Raw genomic sequence first — 20,277 nt, forward strand, 5'->3', positions numbered from 1 at the left:
CAGTCTTGAATCATGGGGCACTTTGCCATTACCAAGAGGAAAAACCTTAGTCCTGTTAGATAGGCTTCAGTTAATAGCCCAGGTTTAGTAACAGCACTTTGTTGATTAACCCAGAAACTGCCAGATGAACATGAGTATCTGTTAAGACGATAATAAAACATTTTAAGCTGAATATGATGTAGCACCATAGACATATGAATACTTAAAAGCTAAGTTCAGTATTATTTACTCAACAATACTTTGTAAATTGTATGCAGTGATAGGAATAATGACTTAAATGTAGATCACCCTCTTTAAAAGTGATGAGGGAAGTTGTCTGAACGAATGTTTTGTAATTGTGGGTCATGAAATCAATTTTGTGGGTTATATTTCTTTAAAAAAAAAGAATAGGAAATACAGTGCTTTGCATATAGAAGAGATGTCACTTCTTGGGACTTCTGTTACATATACACACATCTACTATTTAACAATGTGAAGTTTCTCTCTTATTGAAGGTTGTTGGGATGGGGATTGTTTTGTTTTATTGTTTTTTAAAAAGGAATCCATGGTCTAAGCCATAAGTCAGGCTGTCTCTTGAGGCTTAGGCCCAATGACCCAGTTCCTCATCCAAAAAACAAACTGAGGATTTGTGGGTTTTTATTTACTTATTTATTTATTTTTGAAAGATGGTGATAGGAGTCTCGTGATTGGGTTAGCTAAAGGTTTTAATGGAAAATTTCAGTTTGGGCTCAAGGAAAAAATGGTAATAGCTAATATTTGTTGGGTATATATCGCATACACAGTGATGTGTTTTATGTTCCTTAGTTAATTCTCAGAACAGCCTTATGAAATAGTACTGTTGTTACTGTAACTTTACAAAAGAAAAAATTGAGTTAATTAACTTTAACAAAGGGAGTTAACTTTCCACACTTATTCAGGCAATAGGTAATCTACTTCTGCCTAGCTCCAAAATACCAGTAATCTAAATATAAACAAGAGCACTGAGGTATGAAAATGCAAAACATTTTGAGAGAGCAGTGAAAATTTTAGGGCAACCTGGTGTATTAGGGTTATAGAGGAAATGGCTAGAGATTATCTTAGAAGCCAAATCATGAGTCCAGGTTATAAAGGGCTTCAGCTTGTTCTAGCAGTACATACTGCTTTTGGGAGTGCTTCTTGTACTCTTCTTTTTGTTTTACTGCCGCGTCTCCTCTCTGTTTTCATGGCTTGTCCCTACCATGAGATGGGAAGTTCCTTGAGAGCAGAGGGACTGTCTTGTCTGACTTTATGTTTCCAAAGTGTAGCAAATTGTAGGCATTCAGAGCAAATGATACGAATGAGAAATTTGAATTTTATCTTGTATTTAGAGGAATGTTGCAATAAAACATATGACTTAGAAATATAATCTTATAAAAGAGCGAGTTGTCGGCTGGGCGCAGTGGATCGTGCCTGTAATCCCAGCACTTTGGGAGGCCGAGGCAGGCCAGTCACAAGGTCAGGAGTTCGAAACCAGCCTGGCCAACATAGTGAAACCCTGTCTCTACTAAAAATACAAAAAAAATTAGCTGGGTGTGATGGCACATGCCTGTAATCTCAGCTGCTCTGGAGTCTGAGGCAGGAGAATTGCTTGAACCAGGTAGGCGGAGGTTGCAGTGAGCCAAGATCGCGCCACTATGATCCAGCCTGGGTAACAGAGCTTGAAGCCGGGAGGCGGAGGTTGCAGTGAGCCAAGATCGCGCCACTGCACTCCAGCCTGGTTGACAGAGCAAGACTCCGTCTCAGGGGTGGGTAAAAAAAAGAGTGAATTGTTGAGTATAGAAATAGGCATTCCGGTCAATTAAGACTGTTTGACATGTAATTGATACTTAGTATTTGAATAAACGAAATCAATTAATAAAGTGGACTTTATTTTGCATGCAGAAGACAGGCACCATCAGAAACGTATCTGGGGAAAATAATTTGGAGTAAAGAGGAAGATCTGTAGGAAAAGAAGACTGCTTGGCTTAATAGGAACTTTAATAAATGTGTGCTGAATGGATAATAGTTAGCATTTATTCAATAACTACTTTGTGCCAGAGGTTGTATCCAATGCTTTACAGATACTCTTTTTTAACACTCATAATAATCTTAAAAAAACAGTATCACCATTTCATTGATGAGGAAACTGAGGCCAAATAAATAACTGAATATCATGGAAATCCAAGTGAGAAATGATAAAGTCCAAGCTAGGCTGTCTTCTGAACACATAACACACAGGTTTAATTTCTACAAGTGTCCATTTGAGACTAAAGATGTGTTGCTTTTAGCTTATGGATTTCCATGTTTGTTTCAATTGTGTTGTAAGTATAGAGGAATCAGTCTGCTTTTGTTGTTGTTGTTGTTGTTGTTTTAACAGTACTTTGAATTACTGTTTTACATTTTATCTTTTGAATCAGTTCTTTTAACTTTTTCATTGTCTCCTCATTTTTATAAAATAATTTCCTGGTGGTTTTGTGAAAGTTCCTACTTTTGCTTACCTTGGAGAAGGCATTAAAGAATGCCCTGATACCCAGTTCTCACAAGAGAAGCAACTTGATAACAAATCATCATCTAAAATTCAGAGCATCTCTCCTTTTGATTTTTCAGTTTGTGAGTGATATTTTTGAAAAACTATTTATCTTGGAAAATTTTTAAACATGTTCAACAGTAAAGACTAACATAATCCTCCTCAGGTCCCTGAGAACCTAGCCTTAGCAGTTTTGTTTGTACCCGCTATTCCTTACATCCTCGAGACACTGGATTAAAGTAAATCCAAGGCATTAGTTTAATAATGTGTCTCTCTCTAAGAGATAAGTTTTTAAAATATAGCTATAATATTCTTATTAAATCCTAAGAATTAATATTTTCTCAATACACAGTTTTATTACCTTGTTTTATAATGATCTTTTTACAGTTTATTTGATTCAGGATCCAGTCAAGGCTTTCATATTGCCTTTGGTTGATAAGTCATTTTAAGTCTTTATAATTTATAATAGTTTCCTTCTTTTTTTTCCTTGGCCATTTTTTTGTTGTTGTTGTTAAAGAAATTGGGTCATATGTTCAGTAAAACAGCCCATTTTCTAATTATATTTTCATGGTGTCGTATGACATGTTACTTTATCTAGATTTTCTGAAAACTCCAGTTAAATCTACAAGTCTTGGTCATGTTAGGTTTGATAGTTGTTATTTGGAATAATTCATGGATGATATTGTGTACATCTCGTTATATCACATCAGGATGTGAATGACTGTCTTACTGTGGTTGTAAGCTTAAGGTGTTTAGGTGATGTCAGCATGATTTCCTTCATTATAATGTTCCCTATCAAATAGCTTTTATGAAATGTTTTCACATGCCATTCATGATCAGAATGCCTAGATCCATTGTTTAATTCTGAGTTTCAAAAGGATATTATTATAATTTTGTCATTATTTCTGTATTTATTACACGGAGTTGTGTTACAAGAAATGATTTCTCTTACTAGCTAATAGGTTACCCTAAAATATAGCTTATGCAGAAAATGTAGGGTAAATACTTCCCTTGATTCTTTTCAGAAGAGTCTTTTCAGGAGAGATGATACTCTTACAAACTCCAAAGGTGACAAGTGGGAAGGGTATGTGTGTAATATTTTGAACTCACGGATTTCCGTATGAGTTACTCTTTTTTTTTTGTTGGTGGGAACCCTCTCAAATTTTCTCCTGTGTTCTTTTGACATGCCCCTCCAATATCTTTAATAGCTTTCTTGATTTTTGTGACAGAATTATTCTAATCTTTTATATATCTTGTCCAAGACCTGAAAGTCATTCATTTTTCCAAGGTGGGGCATACATTTGAAACTGCTGTTTTCTCTTGGTGGCAGAAATATCTTGTGATACCACCAAGATATCTGGGTACATGCATAGGTAAAATGTATCTTCCCTGTTGGCATTCGTTAGGTCTCTGCTTCCTCATTTTTGGTTGCTCTAAAGAATGTCTCCCATTGCTTTGGGGTGTTCCTCATCTCCCCAAAGTGAGTTTCTGCATCCCATATGGTTTATATTTTATACAGTCCATTCTCAGTATTTGTGGGCAGCATCTGTGGATTCAGCCAACTGTGGATCACAATATTCAGGAATAGAAATGCATCTGTACTGAATATGCACAGACTTTTTTCCTAGTCATTATCCCCTAGACAATACAGTGTGACAGCTATTTGTACAGCATTTACACTGTATCAGGTATTATAAGTAATCTAGAGATGATTTAAAATACATAGAAGATTTGCATAGGTTATATGCAAATACTGTACCATTTTATATCAGGGACTTGAGCAACCATTCCCCCACAAATACTGAAGAACAACCGTATTAGGTATTATATAATTATTATATATATAAATTAGGTATTAGGTATTAAAATCCACCTTTCACATGAAGGGAGTAACAGAATAGTAGAAGCTTAATTGTACTCATAAGTAGGGCAAAATGCTTTTAACTTGAATAGAAAGGATAGTTTGAGAAGGTAAGGGTTAAGGAAGATAAATAAAGAGAGTTTGATTTTGGCCGGGCGCGGTGGCTCACACCTGTAATCCTAGCACTTTGGGAGGCCAAGGCGGGCGAATTATGAGGTCAGGAGATCGAGACCATCCTGGCTAACACAGTGAAACCCTGTCTCTACTAAAAATACAAAAAATTATTTGGGCATGGTGGTGGGTGCCTGTAGTCCCAGCTACTTGGGAGGCTGAGGCAGGAGAATAGCGTGAACCTGGGAGGCGGAGCTTGCAGGGAGTCGAGATCATGCCACTGCACTCCAGCCTGGGTGACAGAGCGAGACTCCATCTCCAAAAAAAAAAAAAAGAGTTTAATTTTGACATAATGAGTTTGAGGTATGCAATATATCTAGTAATTTGGTAGAAAGTAACCTCCAGGCCTGGAGATTAGGTAAAATTGTTTTGTTGACTCTGTGTTGTTTATCAACATAAAACTGAAAAGGTGAGAGAAAAAGTGACTTGTCGAAGTAAAGAAAAGGTAGCAGAACCAAGTATTTTATGAAAGATATTTAGTAGTTGTAAATACAAATATGAAATTCAGAGCAATTTTTTTTCACACTTTTTTCCCTCTTCTCCTTTTGGTGTGCCTATTGAAATGAACTGAAGATCTTGTTTTTTTTTTATTAGAGTCCCAAGAGTGGCCCCAAAGAGAGGATTTATCTAGAGGAAAACCCAGAGAAAAGTGAAACAATTCAGGACACTGTGAGTATGAAATCCATGCAATGATAGTGCTGTCTTTAGCTTTCCTTATACTTAAAGTATGATATAGACACATCTGATGTTTACATATTTTATTTTTTATTTTTTGGAGAAAAAAATTAAATTTATTAAAGAAAATAAAGACTTGAATAAGTCAAGAGCTATTCCATGATTAGTAAGTATTATTATGTTCTTAGTATTTGTCGTGGTGGTAACATAAAATGTACTAGTTTAACCATTTTTAAGTGTACAGTGGCATTAAGTATATTCACATTGTTGTGCGACCATCACTGCCAACCATCTTCTCCAACTGCAACTTGGTACCCAGTAAACACTAAATCTACATTTCCCCCTTCCCCCGGCCCCTGGCAGCCACCATTCTACTTTCTGTCTCTATGAATTTGACTACTTTAGATACTCAGGTAAAAAGAATGATACAATGTTTATCCTTTCATGACTGACTTCTCTCACTTAGCATATGTCTTCAGCTTTCATCCATGTTGTAGCATGTATCAGAATTTCTTTCCTTTTTGAGACCAAATCATATTCCATGACATGTATATATACCACGTTTTGTTTATCTGTCTGTCAGTGGGTACTTAGATTGTTTCCACTTTTTGGCTGTTGTGAATATGCTGCCTTGCCTTCAGTTTTTGTGGGTGTTTATCAAGAAGTAGACTTGCTCGATCTGACATATTCTTAATTGCATGCTTTTAAGTATTCTCATTTTATTTTCTAATTAGATTTGTTTACAGTTGTGGAGTAAAAGATACAACAGCATTTTGTAATGTTTTTATTGTCAGCAACATAAGGACTATTGAAAAATCAGAGACATTAAATCATTATAAAATCAAAATTGTCTGACTACTGCTCTAAACTAATTTATGTTGTTTCACCTGATTTCTTTTTCTTTTTTTTTCTTTTTGTAGAGAGGGATTTCGCCATGTTGGCCAGGCTGGTCTCAAACTCCTGACCTCAGGTGATCCACCCGCCTCAGCCTCCCAAAGTGCTGGGATTATAGGCATGAGCCACAGTGCCCAGCCAGTTTCACCTGATTTCTTTTTTTTGGAATTATTAAAGCCTTGAGGTTAAAGAAAATAATAAGAGTTATTAAAAGGCAGAATGTGTTTAGGAGACTCAATATGTAGTGTTGCAATACAAGGAGGAAAAACTACATATACTTATTATTCACTCAGTTTAAAACTTGTGGATCTGTTTATATAGCTTCAGCTATAACTGCTATAACTGCTGTACACATGACTCTCAAATCATAGGCCCACCTTTCTTTGCTGAACTCCATCCAGATCTTGCAATGTTAAACTGCTGTCAGATTTAAGCCAAACTCATTTTTTTCCTATTTCTTCCAAAATTTTTATTCCCCATTGCTATATGGTCTTTAATTTTAGTACTTATGGTCTTCAAACATCCTGTATGTATGTATGTATGTATTTATGTATGCATATATTTGTGTATGTATATATGTATGAATGAGACAGGGTCTTACTCTGTCACCCAAGCTGCAGTACAGAGGTTAACTGTAACCTCAAACTCCTGGGCTCAAACTGTCCACCCACTTTAGTCTCCCAGGTAGCTAAGACTATAGACACATGCCACCATGCCTGGCTAATTTATTTTGGCTTTTTTTAGAGTGGATCTCTTTGTTTTTCCCAGGCTGGTTTCAAAATCCTAGCCTCAAGTGATCCTCCCTCCTTGACCTCCCAAAGTGCTGAGATTACAGGCCTGAGCTACTATGCCCAGCACCGATGTTTATTATTTTATATATTAATGCCTCTGTACTGCCGTTTTTGTGCTGAATCCAACTTTGTGAGTTGACAAATGGAGGAGCTATTGCATGGGGAACTATCTGCCAATCTACAGTTTATTCTTAGAATTTTGGTATCTTTGTTTCTGTAGCAGTGTTTGTGAGATTACTTGATGATTTTAGAGTATTTTATCAGTGATTTTTCAACCAAGAATGATTGTGCCTCCATGGACATTTGACAGATGTCTAGAAACATTTTTGATGTCTAGGGCTTTGAGGCTGCAGTTGGCATCTGGTGGGCCCACAGAGGTCAGGGATGCTGCTAAACGTCTTAGAATGCACAGGCTAGCCCCTACAACAAAGAACTCTCTGGCCCAAAATATTAACAGTGCCACAGTTGAGAAACCCTGAATTATACATTTATGAAAATTAATTAAAAATGAAAAAATAGAGTTCGATGATAGCCTTCAATTATGTATCATTAATGGAAATCTTGGGTTAGTACTTCTCAGATATATTAACCTCTCTTCTAACTTTGTATTATCATTTCTGCTCTTATTTTTCCTTTGTCCTATTGTCTTCATTCACTTTTTCTTTAATTTTTTAATTGTAACCATTTATGTAAGCCCAACTTTCTTTTTTTCTGTAAGAAGTTCTAAGTATGTATGAATTAATAAAAGAAGTTACAAAAGTGTACAGAAAGTGTTAGAGTCAGACAACCAAGTGTATAGTGAGCAAAGGATATTTCCTGTTTCCAAGGGAAATGGTTTTTCCCCCACCCAAAAAAAAACCGTTGTTGTGGTCATTTTCTCTGCCAGAGTGATTCATGGCCTTGAGAATTTGTGAACCCCTACTTTGAAAATAAAGTACTTCAACAGAAATAAAACGAAATCTCACCATTTAAGTGAATCATGTCTTTTTGATGGGTTGGCTTTATTCTTTTTCTAAATTTGACCACCAGATAATTTTTCTGTGTCTTTTCCCTGAATGTTGCCAGGACACTCAATCACTTGTCGGAAGTCCCTCAACCCGTATAGCACCTCATATTATTGGAGCAGAAGATGATGATTTTGGTACTGAACATGAACAGGTGATGACTTTTTTCTTTCTAAAAAATAAATTATTACTTTTCTGCAATGTCTGATTTGTTGCAAAAATGAACACTTTGTGGAGATTAAGATAACATTTGTAAGGATTTGAAGCTAAATCTTAGAACCAGTAGCTCCTTGGGTTAATTGCTTATTTTAGCTTTGAACAATAGAAATGACCTTGCTTTTAAAGCCAGTGAGAGGCCATTAATTTATATTTAAGTACTTCATTTCTTTGGGGTTGAGTGTGTTTCTTAAAATAGTATTTTTTTTTTTTTTAATTTCACATCTCAGTTCATTGGTGGTATAAAGGAGTATGATTAGCTAGATTCTTGTCCTTGTATCTTGTGATCTTGCTAAATTCACTTATTATTTCTTGGTGCTTTTAAAAATAAATCTTTTGGAGTTTTCTACATAGATAAACATGTGTATAGTTTTTATTTCCTTATTTTCAAACTGTTTATCTTTTATTTCTTGTTCTTGGCTTTATTGCATTGGTAGGACTTCTAGTATGAGATTGAATTAGAGTGACAAGACATGCTTGCCTTATTCCTGATCTTAGGGAGAAAACAGCCTTTCATCATTAGGTATGATGTTAGCTGTAAGTATTTTTTAGAGGCTCTTTATAAGGTTAAAGGTTACTAGGTTAAGGAGTACTCCTGGTTTGCTGAGCGTTTTTATCATGACTGGATGTTGAATTTTGTTGAATGAGATTATGTAGTTTTTCTGATTGTTAATATGGTAAGTTACATTGATTGATATTAGAATATTAAACTAGTCTCACATTCCTGGAATGAACCCCAGTAGGTTATGATGTATTATCCCTTTGATATATTGTCGGTTTCAATTTGCCATTATTTTACTGAGGAATTTTTACATCTTTGTTGATGAGGTATATTGATGTATAGTTTTTCTTTTTGTAATATGTTTGTCTGGTTTGATAGTTGGGTAATGCTGGTCTTTAGAATGATTTGGGAATATGAAAATTGAGATGCTGGTTTACATTATTATTGTTTTCCGTGTTCAGTATATTTAGGGATTATACAAATATTCTAGGATTTATCTTACTTAAAATCATACAACTTCATTTCCCACCCTTTCTGCAATTAGCCCAGAAGAAAAGAATAAACAACTATTTTATGATTGGGCAAAAAGCCTTTCACTACATTTCTAGAAATGTTGTTAGACTGTTTTTTACATACTGATTTGTATACATCCGAGCTACTTGGTAATCATCTCCTAAATTTCCATTCTTCCAAAGTGGTCTTTCTTCTGACCTATCCCCAAGAGATGGTTAATGTTCAGAGAAAGAGATTCCATAGCTTCTGTTGCTAATAAATTTTAGTGAAATTTTTTAAATCTTGAATTTTTTATAGGGAGATCAAAGTGAAATTTGGATAGCTATGTTCAATTGAGCCTACTTTGCATTTAGTATTTGTATGTTGGAGTTACTGATGCATAATCATTTCTTCCTCTAGATCAATGGACAGTGCAGCTGTTTCCAGAGCATTGAATTACTAAAATCTCGCCCGGCTCATTTGGCTGTTTTCTTACACCATGTAGTTTCACAATTTGACCCTGCAACTTTGGTAATATATTTTACAATCTAGCAGATTCAGAGTTCTTCTGTTGATTCATATGCCGTAGAACTTTTCCTATCTGTACGATGAGTGGGCAGACTTCTTTCAGTTTTCCGTATAAAGGCAGATATGAAAGATAATTAAAACATTATTTTTTAAACACTTGATTATATAGTAATAACTACATTGTTTATGGTAACCTACCTGTTCCAAACATTCCTACTCAATGATGACCTAGCAAATTACATTTTTCATGGTTCCTCATTTTGTCTTTTTCATTCCTGTCTCCACTACAGCTCTGTTATCTCTATTCAGACCTGTATAAACATACCAATTCCAAGGAAACTCGTCGCATCTTCCTTGAGTTTCATCAGTTCTTTCTAGATCGATCAGCAGTAAGTTGCCAAGTTAATGTTGTAATCTTTGCCTTAGTACATGGAATTATTGGCCTCCTGCTTCCAATCTTCCCTCCTATGTTTTTGGATTTTATTGTGCTTTCTCACACCTGTATTATATTTCAATTATTGATAACTCTAAACTGTTTTTTTATCATTTCTAAATTAGTTTAGGCATGTGAATTCTCACAGTAGGTTTTAGGGTACATATATACACACACACACATATGTATATATTTGTGTTTTTTTTGCATGTGTACAATTAGAGTAAGGAAATGAAGGGAATACATATGACATTACATATATATTAAGACCCAAGGAATAATACTTGAATAACTGAACTCTGGGTGGCCTCTTTGAAGTTTAGAGGCATAATTTTTACTAAAAAGTAGCAGAAAAGATTATGCTTACACTGAAATAAATGCTGATAATGTTTTACTTTGTCATTAAAAGTGTTAATAAGATTTTTAAAGTAGTAAGTTTCATTGTTAGTCTTGTTACAGGTAAATAGCACCTAGCCCTTAATGCATCCTGGATGATCATGCCGCAGGTCCCTAGTCCTTTCACATTTGCAGTTCCCTTAGATGACTGCTTCATACTTTTCCCCCCCTAAAACCTCCATCTCTTCCTTTCCCTAGTCCTTTCTCAGCTGATAACTTTGACCTTGTTGTTTCTCTCAGAAATTTAAAGTATATAGAAGAGAACTTCTACCAGATGTATCATCTGCCTCCATTATACCATACCATGTACTCTACTCTTTCTCCTGATGCTATGGAGTGATTGTCCATCTTTTTTTTCTTTTCTTTTTTTTGAGACAGAGTCTTGCTCTGTTGCTCAGGCTGGAGTACAATGGCACAATTGCCCCTCACTGTAGCCTCTGTCTCCTGGGCTCAAGTGATCCTCCTGCCTCAGCCTCCCAAGTAGCTGGGACTACATGTGCACACCACCATGCCTGGATAATTTTTGTACTTTGTAGAGATGGGGTTTTGCCATATTGCCCAGGCTGGTCTTGAACTCCTAGGCTCAAGCAATCTGCCTGCTTCATCCTCTCAAAGTGCTGCGATTACAGGCATGAGCCACTGCACCTGGCCTCAATTCTCCATCTTTTATCTAAGGCCAGCTCTGCCCCAGTTTACAGTGTATTTCCTTATACCTACTCAAAGACCTTACTTTAACAATTATCCTCGCTTCTCCTGCATCATCGGTTTTATATTTTCTACAGATAATTATTCACATCAGTGTGCAAACATTGTTATTTTCCCTTTCTAAAAACGAACACACAAACATATTGGCTCTACTTCTCCCTCCAGCTCCTGTCCCATTTTCTTTGTATTCCTTTACAAAATTTTCTATACCCTTTCACATTCAATTACCTACTCAGTGACTTTCCTAACCAACCTACTTAAAATCTCAACCCTTTCACTTTCTGTCACTTTTTCTGTTATTTTTATCCATAGAACTTTTATTTATTTAGTTAGTTAGTTTATACAATCAGTGTTCTGTACCTGCAGCTTCCACGGATTCAACCAACCATGGTTGGAAATATTCAAGGAAAAAAACAAAAGCCAATACCACAATAAAAAATGAAACAAATTTTTAAAAATACAGTATAACAACTATTTGCATAGCATTTACATTGTATTAGGTATTATAAGTAATCTAGAGATTTAAAGTATACAGCAGGATGTGCATAGGGTATATGCAAATACAATGCCATTTTGTACAAGGGACTTGAGAGTTTGCTGATTTTAGTATCCTTGGAGGTTCCTAGAACCAATACCCCATGTGTATATCAAGGGATGACTATATTCTTACTCTCCTACCTGAATATAAGCTTTGTTAGGCCAGATATTTTTGTTCTGTTTGTTCACTGCTGTGTGCCTAACACTGAACAGTTCCTGGGACATAGTGGGGTCATTTAGGTATGGTTAAATGAGTTAGAGTTCTGATCATACTCCCATTGTTTAAAATATTGTATTATTTTTATTAAAATAATTTACTTTCCTAAAAAAATGACAATATATTGAAGTATGTTTGAATTTTGCATTTCTTAAGAGGGCACCAAGCTAAGTCAAAACTTTATATTTTGCTATTCATGATCTGTATATCAATATTAAAGTATAAGAAGAATCCTTACACTTTGATTTGCTAATTATACTTTTATGCTACCGCTCACATTTATTTCATATAAACACCATCATACACAAATGAGCTTTTATTACTTTTTTGCACTTGAGCTAGAAATGCTTTTAAGAAAGTTGACTTGAGCTACTGCCTGTCAAAGAGAAAGTTTTAAAATCCATTTCACTTTTCTTCAAATGAATATAAAGGGATCTTACAATTTTTAGCAGTGACTTATTTTCAAATTTAAAACTTCAGATCTCATAGGACTTGTTTAAATTCTGAAATTATATGACTTAAGTAGGTATACAATACAAAATAAGCAGGAAGAGGTTAAGATCTTTTCTCTTAATGCAAAATAATAAAGTTTTCCCTTCCGGTAGTTAGGGGTTGGGGGAAAACAACAGTCTGGTAATTATTATGCAAGTATTATGGGGAAAATCCTAGCTAGGAATAAGTAAATTCTAAGACAGTCACCTTATTTGGTTCAGTAGGAAGAACTATAGATTGTTACTGGAGATTTAAAACTCTAAAAACTCAATATTTTCTCACTGGGAGTGTGACATTGTGAGGGTTCTTAAACTTTACGTAGGAAAACGATTAGGAATATTATTGGTCTTCAGAATGAGCATCTCAAATATAGGAAAGAAAAATCATGGCTATATGTGAGTACGTTTTTCATATGATAATATACACATAATTTAGGTTTTACCTATATTGATCTAAATGATGTATAACTGATTATATTGACCAGTGATTCTAGGAAGCCAAAGCCAGTATATTCATTAGGGTAAGTGTGTCACAGAAGCATTCAGTCACCTAGCTAAACGACTGTAGACATTTCCTTTATAGCATGATCCTTGGGAAAAGGGCTTATTTTCAAGTTTAAATAATAGAATGTTCTGGTGCTGTGAAACATGAATGAATAAATGAGCTTGTACTTGATTATGCTTGTAGAGTGGGTATCCAAGTTGTATCCCCTTACTTTACACAAATACTTATGTACATCTTGAAATATCTTTGGTGTTGTTACACCTTTTGTTTGCATTTCATTTTAGCACCTGAAAGTTTCGGTTCCTGATGAAATGTCTGCAGATCTAGGTAAGCTTGGAGCACTGACATCGTGGAGAATTACATCTTAATAGATACGTAGCTCAGCTCATCTGTAAAGGTTTTGTCTGTCACATGGTGACTAGTTGATCACCTGAATCACAATAGAAAAAGAGTCTATAATACATTGAAGAATAAATGAGGCCAGGCTTAGTGGCTCATGCCTGTAATCCCAGCACTTTGGAAGGCCAAGGTGGGTGGATTATCTGAGGTCAGGAGTTCGAGACCAGCCTCGCCAACATGGTGAAACCCCGTTTCTATTGAAAATACAAAAATTAGCTGGCATGATGGTGCATGCCTGTAATCCCAGCTACTTGGGAGACTGAGGCAGGAGAATTGCTTGAACATAGGAGGCAGAGGTTGCAATGAGCCCGAGATCACGCCATTAACACTCCAGCCTGGGTGACGAGCAAAACTCTGTTTCAAAAAAATAATAATAAATAAAAGAGTAAATGAAATCAGAATTCTGGGATGAAATATACGAACTGCCCTGAAGAACTTCTCTTTGGCAAATTTCAACTTAAATTTATACAAAATAGCATTAATATGTTGCCAATTGTATGTTGCCCACAACATACCTTTAGATAACATAATTCCTTTCATTTATGAAGAAAAGAGAAGACCTGAGCTCATTCCTGAGGATCTGCATCGCCACTATATCCAAACTATGCAAGAACGAGTCCATCCAGAGGTTCAAAGGCACTTAGAAGATTTTCGGTAAGCTTAGTGGTAGATAGAATTTTATATGATTATTCTAAATTAATTTTTTTAGGTAAGAAAAAGTTACACTTTAAATACTTAGCTTAGCACTAGATAAACCATATAGTCTTATTGTTATTAAAACATAGTGAACATCTGGAGCCAAAGGGTTAGAGTGGAACTAAGAGTCCCGACTCTCCATTCCAGGCACCTTCAGGATCTGAGCTCAGGGCTGTGTCTGTGCTAAGTGTGTTCCTTTAAGATATTGTATGTGTTCTTGGAGTCATTGCTTCTAGAATTTTTTCCTCTGGTATCCTAGATGACATGGACCCGTAAGTGGAAAAGTGACATTTTTCCTGTTCCTAGGAATCGTAGCTATGGAGACTGTGATGAAACGTCCCCAGAGCGAGGTAGTTTTTCTTTAGGCTACCTCAGGAAACTTCTCTATTCCCTTTAGGCAGAAACGTAGTATGGGACTGACCTTGGCTGAAAGCGAGCTGACTAAACTTGATGCAGAGCGAGACAAGGACCGGTTGACTTTGGAGAAGGAGCGGACATGTGCAGAACAGATTGTTGCCAAAATTGAAGAAGTATTGTAAGTAATAGAAGTATATGTGGAAATGCCCTCTCTACTGAGATGCTACTTATGCTTGAAGTACCCTTTGGGCAAGTTTAGCAAAGCTATCAGATTGTGTATGTGGAGCCATTTATTTTGTCACAGTACTTGAGAAACTGAAATTTTTTTTTCTTTTTTCTGATATTTTAGGTAAATTTCTTGTGTTCCTTTTTCTGGGTCTTGGTAAATGGGTAACTCTAAAACTTTTAATCAGTGATCAAAAACAGGTTGATTAATTATTTTTAATGTACAGGCCTTGGAAATATTTCTTGCCATGAAACATATACAGTTGGGGACATGAGGGTGAAACAGATATGGTTCTTTAGGGGATCAGGGTTCTTTTGGTATTTTATTCTAGGGTGTGGCCAAAGCATTTGACTCTGTTCTGTTATTTCAGGTATCTGAGTTAATAACAATTTTTAAGGCCAGGCATGGTGGCTCACACCTGTAATCCCAGCACTTTGGGAGGCTGAGTGGGCAGATTACTTAAGGCCAAGAGTTCGAGACCAGGCTGGCCAACATGGTGAAACCCCATCTCTACTAAAAACCCAAGAATTAGCCAGGCATGGTGGTGCACTCCTGTAATCCCAGCTACTCAGGAGGCTGAGGCACGAGAATCACTTGCACCTGGGAGTTGGAGGTTGCAGTGAGCCAGGATCATGCCATTGCACTCCAGCCTGGGTGGCAGAGTGAGACTCTGTCTCAAAAAAATAAGTTAATTAAACTTTCATATTTCATTTTTAAACTTTTTTTTTTTTTTTAGGATGACTGCTCAGGCTGTAGAGGAAGATAAGAGGTAACATAACTTTTTTTTCATAGAATTTTAAGAAAAAAAGAAGCTATGTTTTTTCCTTTCGGCCCTAAATTACAGTTTATTTCTTTTAATTTACAAATACAGTTTGTGGTCTCCCTCTGGTGGCTTGTATGTTATTTGACTAATACTCTACTGCTGTCCTGAGTAGAATTCTCTTCTCTGTGCCATGACTAGATAGTTCTTTAGTTTTTGTTTGATTCATTTCAGTAAGTCTAACCTTGGGGTTTTGGAAATCATTTGATGTCTTTATTCTACCAGCCCTCCCTTCTCAGAAGTCTTAATTTTACTTCATCCTTTCTCCTCCAGTTCCACCATGCAGTATGTTATTCTCATGTATATGAAGCATTTGGGAGTAAAAGTGAAAGAGCCTCGAAATTTGGAGCACAAACGGGGTCGTATTGGATTTCTTCCCAAAATCAAGGTGAGACTGAAATAATGTAATAGTGTGTTCAGACCTCAGGGCTTCTTTACGTTTGGGTGCAGTGTCTTCCATTGTCTTAGTATTTACTTAGTCAGCCAATTAATGCTAGTCATACAAACATTAATAAGATACTATCTCTGTTCTCAAGAAGCTCAAAATCTAGAGAGAAATCCAGATGTGTAAACTATTACTAGACAATGTGAAAAGTGAAATTAGCAGTTTAGAAAGAGTGCTATTTTTGATTCTGTTCATGCCTTGTACTTTTCTTTTACTTTGCCTGAACTAAATACCCCCTGTGTTGCTACATAATTGTTGTCATGAACATCTTTAATGGCAGTAGAGGAATCTCTCAGTTTGTAATTATTTGTGTTTTTGTTTAGTGTTTACTAGATTGTAAAGCTGTATGAGTACAAGGACCTTCTTTATTATTGTATTCTCAACTATTAGTAAAATAGTTACTAATAGTTATACTTAGTAAATATTTGTTGAATGGATGAATGAATTGTTTAGAATAAGTTCCTGGTAAATGTGCTATAAAACTACCCTTTGATTTTCCAAAGCTGTCAGTGATAAAGGGTTTGAAGAAAACATCTTGAGTCTGAGGTGTACACAGTACCGTGTGCGAACTTTTAATGAGTGCTCTGTGTGTGCACACACACGTGCACGGGGTTTCATTTACATTTAACAATTTCTTTGAACTAAGCATTAGCATTACACTATGAAAATCGCAAAAGCAATTTACTCTGTTACATATCTCTTATTTTTTGTGCTTCGACTCTAGCAAAGTATGAAGAAAGATAAAGAAGGGGAGGAAAAAGGGAAGCGAAGAGGATTCCCCAGCATCCTGGGACCCCCACGGAGACCAAGCCGTCATGACAACAGTGCAAGTATGTTGAAGTTTGAAGTGCTGCATTTTCACTATTTCAGACCCTCTTCACATCAGAGGCTTCTTTAGCTAAAATGAATTTCTGGAGAAAGGAGTTGTTAAGATGATTTTAGTGAACTCCCAACATGCCTTGTTTCCATTCAGTGTTATTTCTGAACTAAGTACCCCCTATGTTGCTACATAATTGTCATAAACATCGTTTGTGGGCTGGGCACAGTGATTCACGCCTGTAATCCCAGCACTTTGGGAGACTGAGGTGGGCAGATCACAAGTTCAGGAGATCGAGACCATCCTGGCTAACACAATGAAGCCCGTCTCTACTAAAAATACAAAAAATTAGCCGGGCGCGGTGGCACATGCCTATAGTCCCAGCTACTTGGGAGGCTGAGGCAGAAGAATTGCTTGAACCTGAAAGGCAGAGGTTGCAGTGAGCCGAGATTGCACCACTGCACTCCAGCCTGGGCGACACTGGAGCCAGACTCTATCTCAAAAAAACAAAAAGAAAAGGGGAAAAAGAAAAAAATATATTTAGTGGCAGTATTCTGTCAAATGTCCATAACGTGGTTTACTTACCTCTTCTGATTTTGTTTCCATTCAACTTGTGTTTGTTAAATTAAAAAAAAAAGTGTGTATAGATCTCTCCACCACACTTGTTTAGTCTCTTTATACATATTTACTTAGTCTCCATACTTCTAAAATTTCTCCACCTCTCCATTGTACTTTATTTGCTGATTTCCCTTCCACCCCAGGCCCAATGAAGAGAGATCAGCCCACTTGAGATGGCTGCAGGAGAAATAGGGATGGTGGTACCATGGGGAAGGGTCATGTGATGGTTCTTATCTCAGGAAGTACCACATTTGAAAATACTGAAGCCAGGTGCAGTGGCTCTTGACTGTAATTCCAACACTTTGCGAGGCCAAGGCAGGAGGATCACTTGAGTCTGGGAGTTCAAGACCAGCCTGGGCTACATAGTGAGACCCTGCCTCTACAACAACAACAGCCAAAATTAGCTGTGTATCATGGTGTGTGTGTGTCGTCCGAGCTACCTGGGAGGCGGAGGTAGTGTTGCTTTAGTCTGGGGAGTCAAGGCTGCCGTGAGCCATCATCTCGCCACTAAGCTCCAGCCTGGGTGACAGAGTGAAACACTGTCTCGAAAAAAAAAAAAAAAGATATTGGCATGGTAGGTGGTATGAGTAGGATCGTGATAGTGAATGTCCCACACATTGAGGAGTTCTCCCTCAAATGCCATTAGTGCCCCTTGTTGAGAAACACTGAGAAGGTGTGAAATTTTCAGAGGAAGTTAAAGAGATAGAGGATTTCACAGATGTTAACTGTGAGTTCCAAGGGATACAAAAGAAGAATTTCAGGAATTAGGGGTTAGATAAGGGTATAAAAAGCTGGGTGAGGGTGTAGAATGCTCTGGAGATTAAACACCTGAGTGGGAGTCTTTGGCTTCTTGTGGTGACTTTGTGAACAGGGATAATTAGCAGGATGGGGATTGGTCTGGATGGTCTTTGAGGTACATTATGATGATGAAGGTGTGAGTGTTGGGAGAGAACTGGGGTGGGAGCTTACTAAGAACTCACAGAAATAAAGACTTCATCTTCATTCTTACAAATGAACACAGCTCCATGTCTCTCAGTATTCCTCCTCCCTCTGTCCACCATTGTTCTCCTTCTTTTCTCATGACCCTTCTTCTTTCCCTGCATCTTCCTCTTCCTCACTTTCATTGTCTTGTCTCATCCCTCCTCCATCTCCCCATCTTTCTTGTCTACCTTCCTCTCCTTTTCTCCTCTTCTTCCTTCCTTCATCTGTCTGTCTGTATGTTTCTCTGCATAACAATCCACTATATATATATTTTTGGGTCTACCATGTTTCACACATTTTACCAGATTCTTTTACATTGTCCTTTTTTGCTTTTAGCTAATTTGCAATATAGATTATTTTATTTGTTTTATTTATTTATTTATTTTGAGATGGAGTCTCGCTCTGTCACCCAGGCTGGAGTGCAGTGGTGCAATTTCGGCTCACTGCAACCTCTGCCTCCCGGGTTCAAGCGATTCTTCTGCCTCAACCTTCCAAGTAGCTGGGATTACGGGCATGTGCCATCACCACACCTGGCTAATTTTATTTATTTATTTATTTTTTAATTTTTTTTTTTTTTTGAGGTGGAGTCTCACTCTGTCTCCCAGGCTGGAATGCAGCCGGGCGATCTTGGCTCACTGCAAGCTCCGCCTCCTGGGTTCACGCCATTCTTCTGCCTCAGCCTCCCGAGTAGCTGGGACTACAGGTGCCTGCCACCACGCCCGGCTAATTTTTTTGTATTTTTAGTAGAGACGGGGTTTCACCGTGTTAGTCAGGATGGTCTCGATCTCCTGACCTTGTGATCTGCCTATCTCGGCCTCCCAAAGTGCTGGGATTACAGGCGTGAGCCACCGCGCCCGGCCTTATGTATTTTTAGTAGTCACAGAGTTTCACCATATTAGCCAGGATGGTCTCAACCTCCTGACCTCGTGATTCACCCACCTTGGCGTCCCAAAATGTTGGGATTATAGGCTTGAGCCACCACACCCGGCCGCAATCCAGATGATTAACCACCATTTTCTTTTCAGTTGGCAGAGCCATGGAACTACAGAAGGCGCGCCACCCTAAGCACTTATCCACACCCTCATCTGTGAGTCCTGAACCTCAGGACTCTGCCAAGGTGCGCCAGAGTGGGTTAGCAAATGAAGGAACAGACGCTGGATACCTGCCTACCAATTCCGTGTCTTCTGTGGCTTCAGGGGCCTCTTTTTCCCAGGAAGGAGGGAAAGAGAATGATACAGGTGAGCTAGTGCTGTAGTTCAGCTTAACTAAGCATCAAGATTTTAAACACACTAACTGAAAAATAGAGTGGCAAGTTAATCAAGACTAAATCCCAGTTTAATTTAATTTTAACATTTTAATATGCTACAACCAATAATAAATCTATGCTGAATGATAATTTAAGTTCTGATTTGTCCAAAAAAAAATTTATTAAGCTCTCTTGTCAGGCATTAGGTTTGTCCCGGATGTTAACATGCAATAATTATACACAGATGCTTGCCTCATGAGCTTACTGTCTTGAGAGCGATAGTCACAAATATAAAAAATGCAAATTGTGCCAAGTCCAATCAAGGGAAGGTAAAGGGAGTACTGAGGGAACTGGTCAGTAGTTAGAGGCAGATGTGGGTGTCTAAAGAAGACTTTTTAAAAATCTGAGATTAACTAGAGGTTTTATTTTTCAATGTTAGTAGGAAGGCAACTGAAAGAAAAGGTAGAATATGTGGGAGACAGTACATAAGCAGTAGAACAGAGTTGTGAGGAGAGAGGAGAGGAGATGTGGAATGTATGTAAAGGTAAGACTGTTTACTGAGAGTGAGAGTTCAGTGAGAAGAGCAAGGGAATTTGAAGAGTAAAGAAAGATATGAAGTAATTGTTGTAGATAATTGGGCAAGGAGCTTATTACCATGTCTTCATCCTTGTTCGGGAGGTGGTTCAATTTCTGGTGGTGACATGATCAAGAATGAGGCTCTGGGAGTGGT

The 20,277-nt window shown here is 37.2% G+C and overlaps 1 protein-coding gene across 3 annotated transcripts in view; it reads left to right on the forward strand.

Moving 5' to 3' along the window:
- ARHGEF12 (Rho guanine nucleotide exchange factor (GEF) 12) overlaps positions 1 to 20,277 on the forward strand; it is a 155,046-nt gene that overhangs the window by 94,718 nt on the left and 40,051 nt on the right. For all 3 annotated transcript variants that reach the window (XM_011964974.1, XM_011964973.1, XM_011964975.1), the window contains 11 exons: positions 5,151 to 5,225; positions 7,982 to 8,074; positions 9,551 to 9,661; positions 9,949 to 10,047; positions 13,227 to 13,269; positions 13,890 to 13,995; positions 14,435 to 14,572; positions 15,357 to 15,389; positions 15,714 to 15,828; positions 16,610 to 16,715; positions 19,327 to 19,539. In XM_011964974.1, coding sequence (XP_011820364.1) covers positions 5,151 to 5,225; positions 7,982 to 8,074; positions 9,551 to 9,661; positions 9,949 to 10,047; positions 13,227 to 13,269; positions 13,890 to 13,995; positions 14,435 to 14,572; positions 15,357 to 15,389; positions 15,714 to 15,828; positions 16,610 to 16,715; positions 19,327 to 19,539 — 1,132 coding nt within the window. The remainder of the gene's footprint in view (positions 1 to 5,150; positions 5,226 to 7,981; positions 8,075 to 9,550; positions 9,662 to 9,948; positions 10,048 to 13,226; positions 13,270 to 13,889; positions 13,996 to 14,434; positions 14,573 to 15,356; positions 15,390 to 15,713; positions 15,829 to 16,609; positions 16,716 to 19,326; positions 19,540 to 20,277) is intronic.

Source organism: Mandrillus leucophaeus, unplaced genomic scaffold (genome assembly GCF_000951045.1).
Source record: "Mandrillus leucophaeus isolate KB7577 unplaced genomic scaffold, Mleu.le_1.0 Scaffold71, whole genome shotgun sequence".
NCBI classification, from domain to species: Eukaryota; Metazoa; Chordata; class Mammalia; order Primates; family Cercopithecidae; genus Mandrillus; species Mandrillus leucophaeus.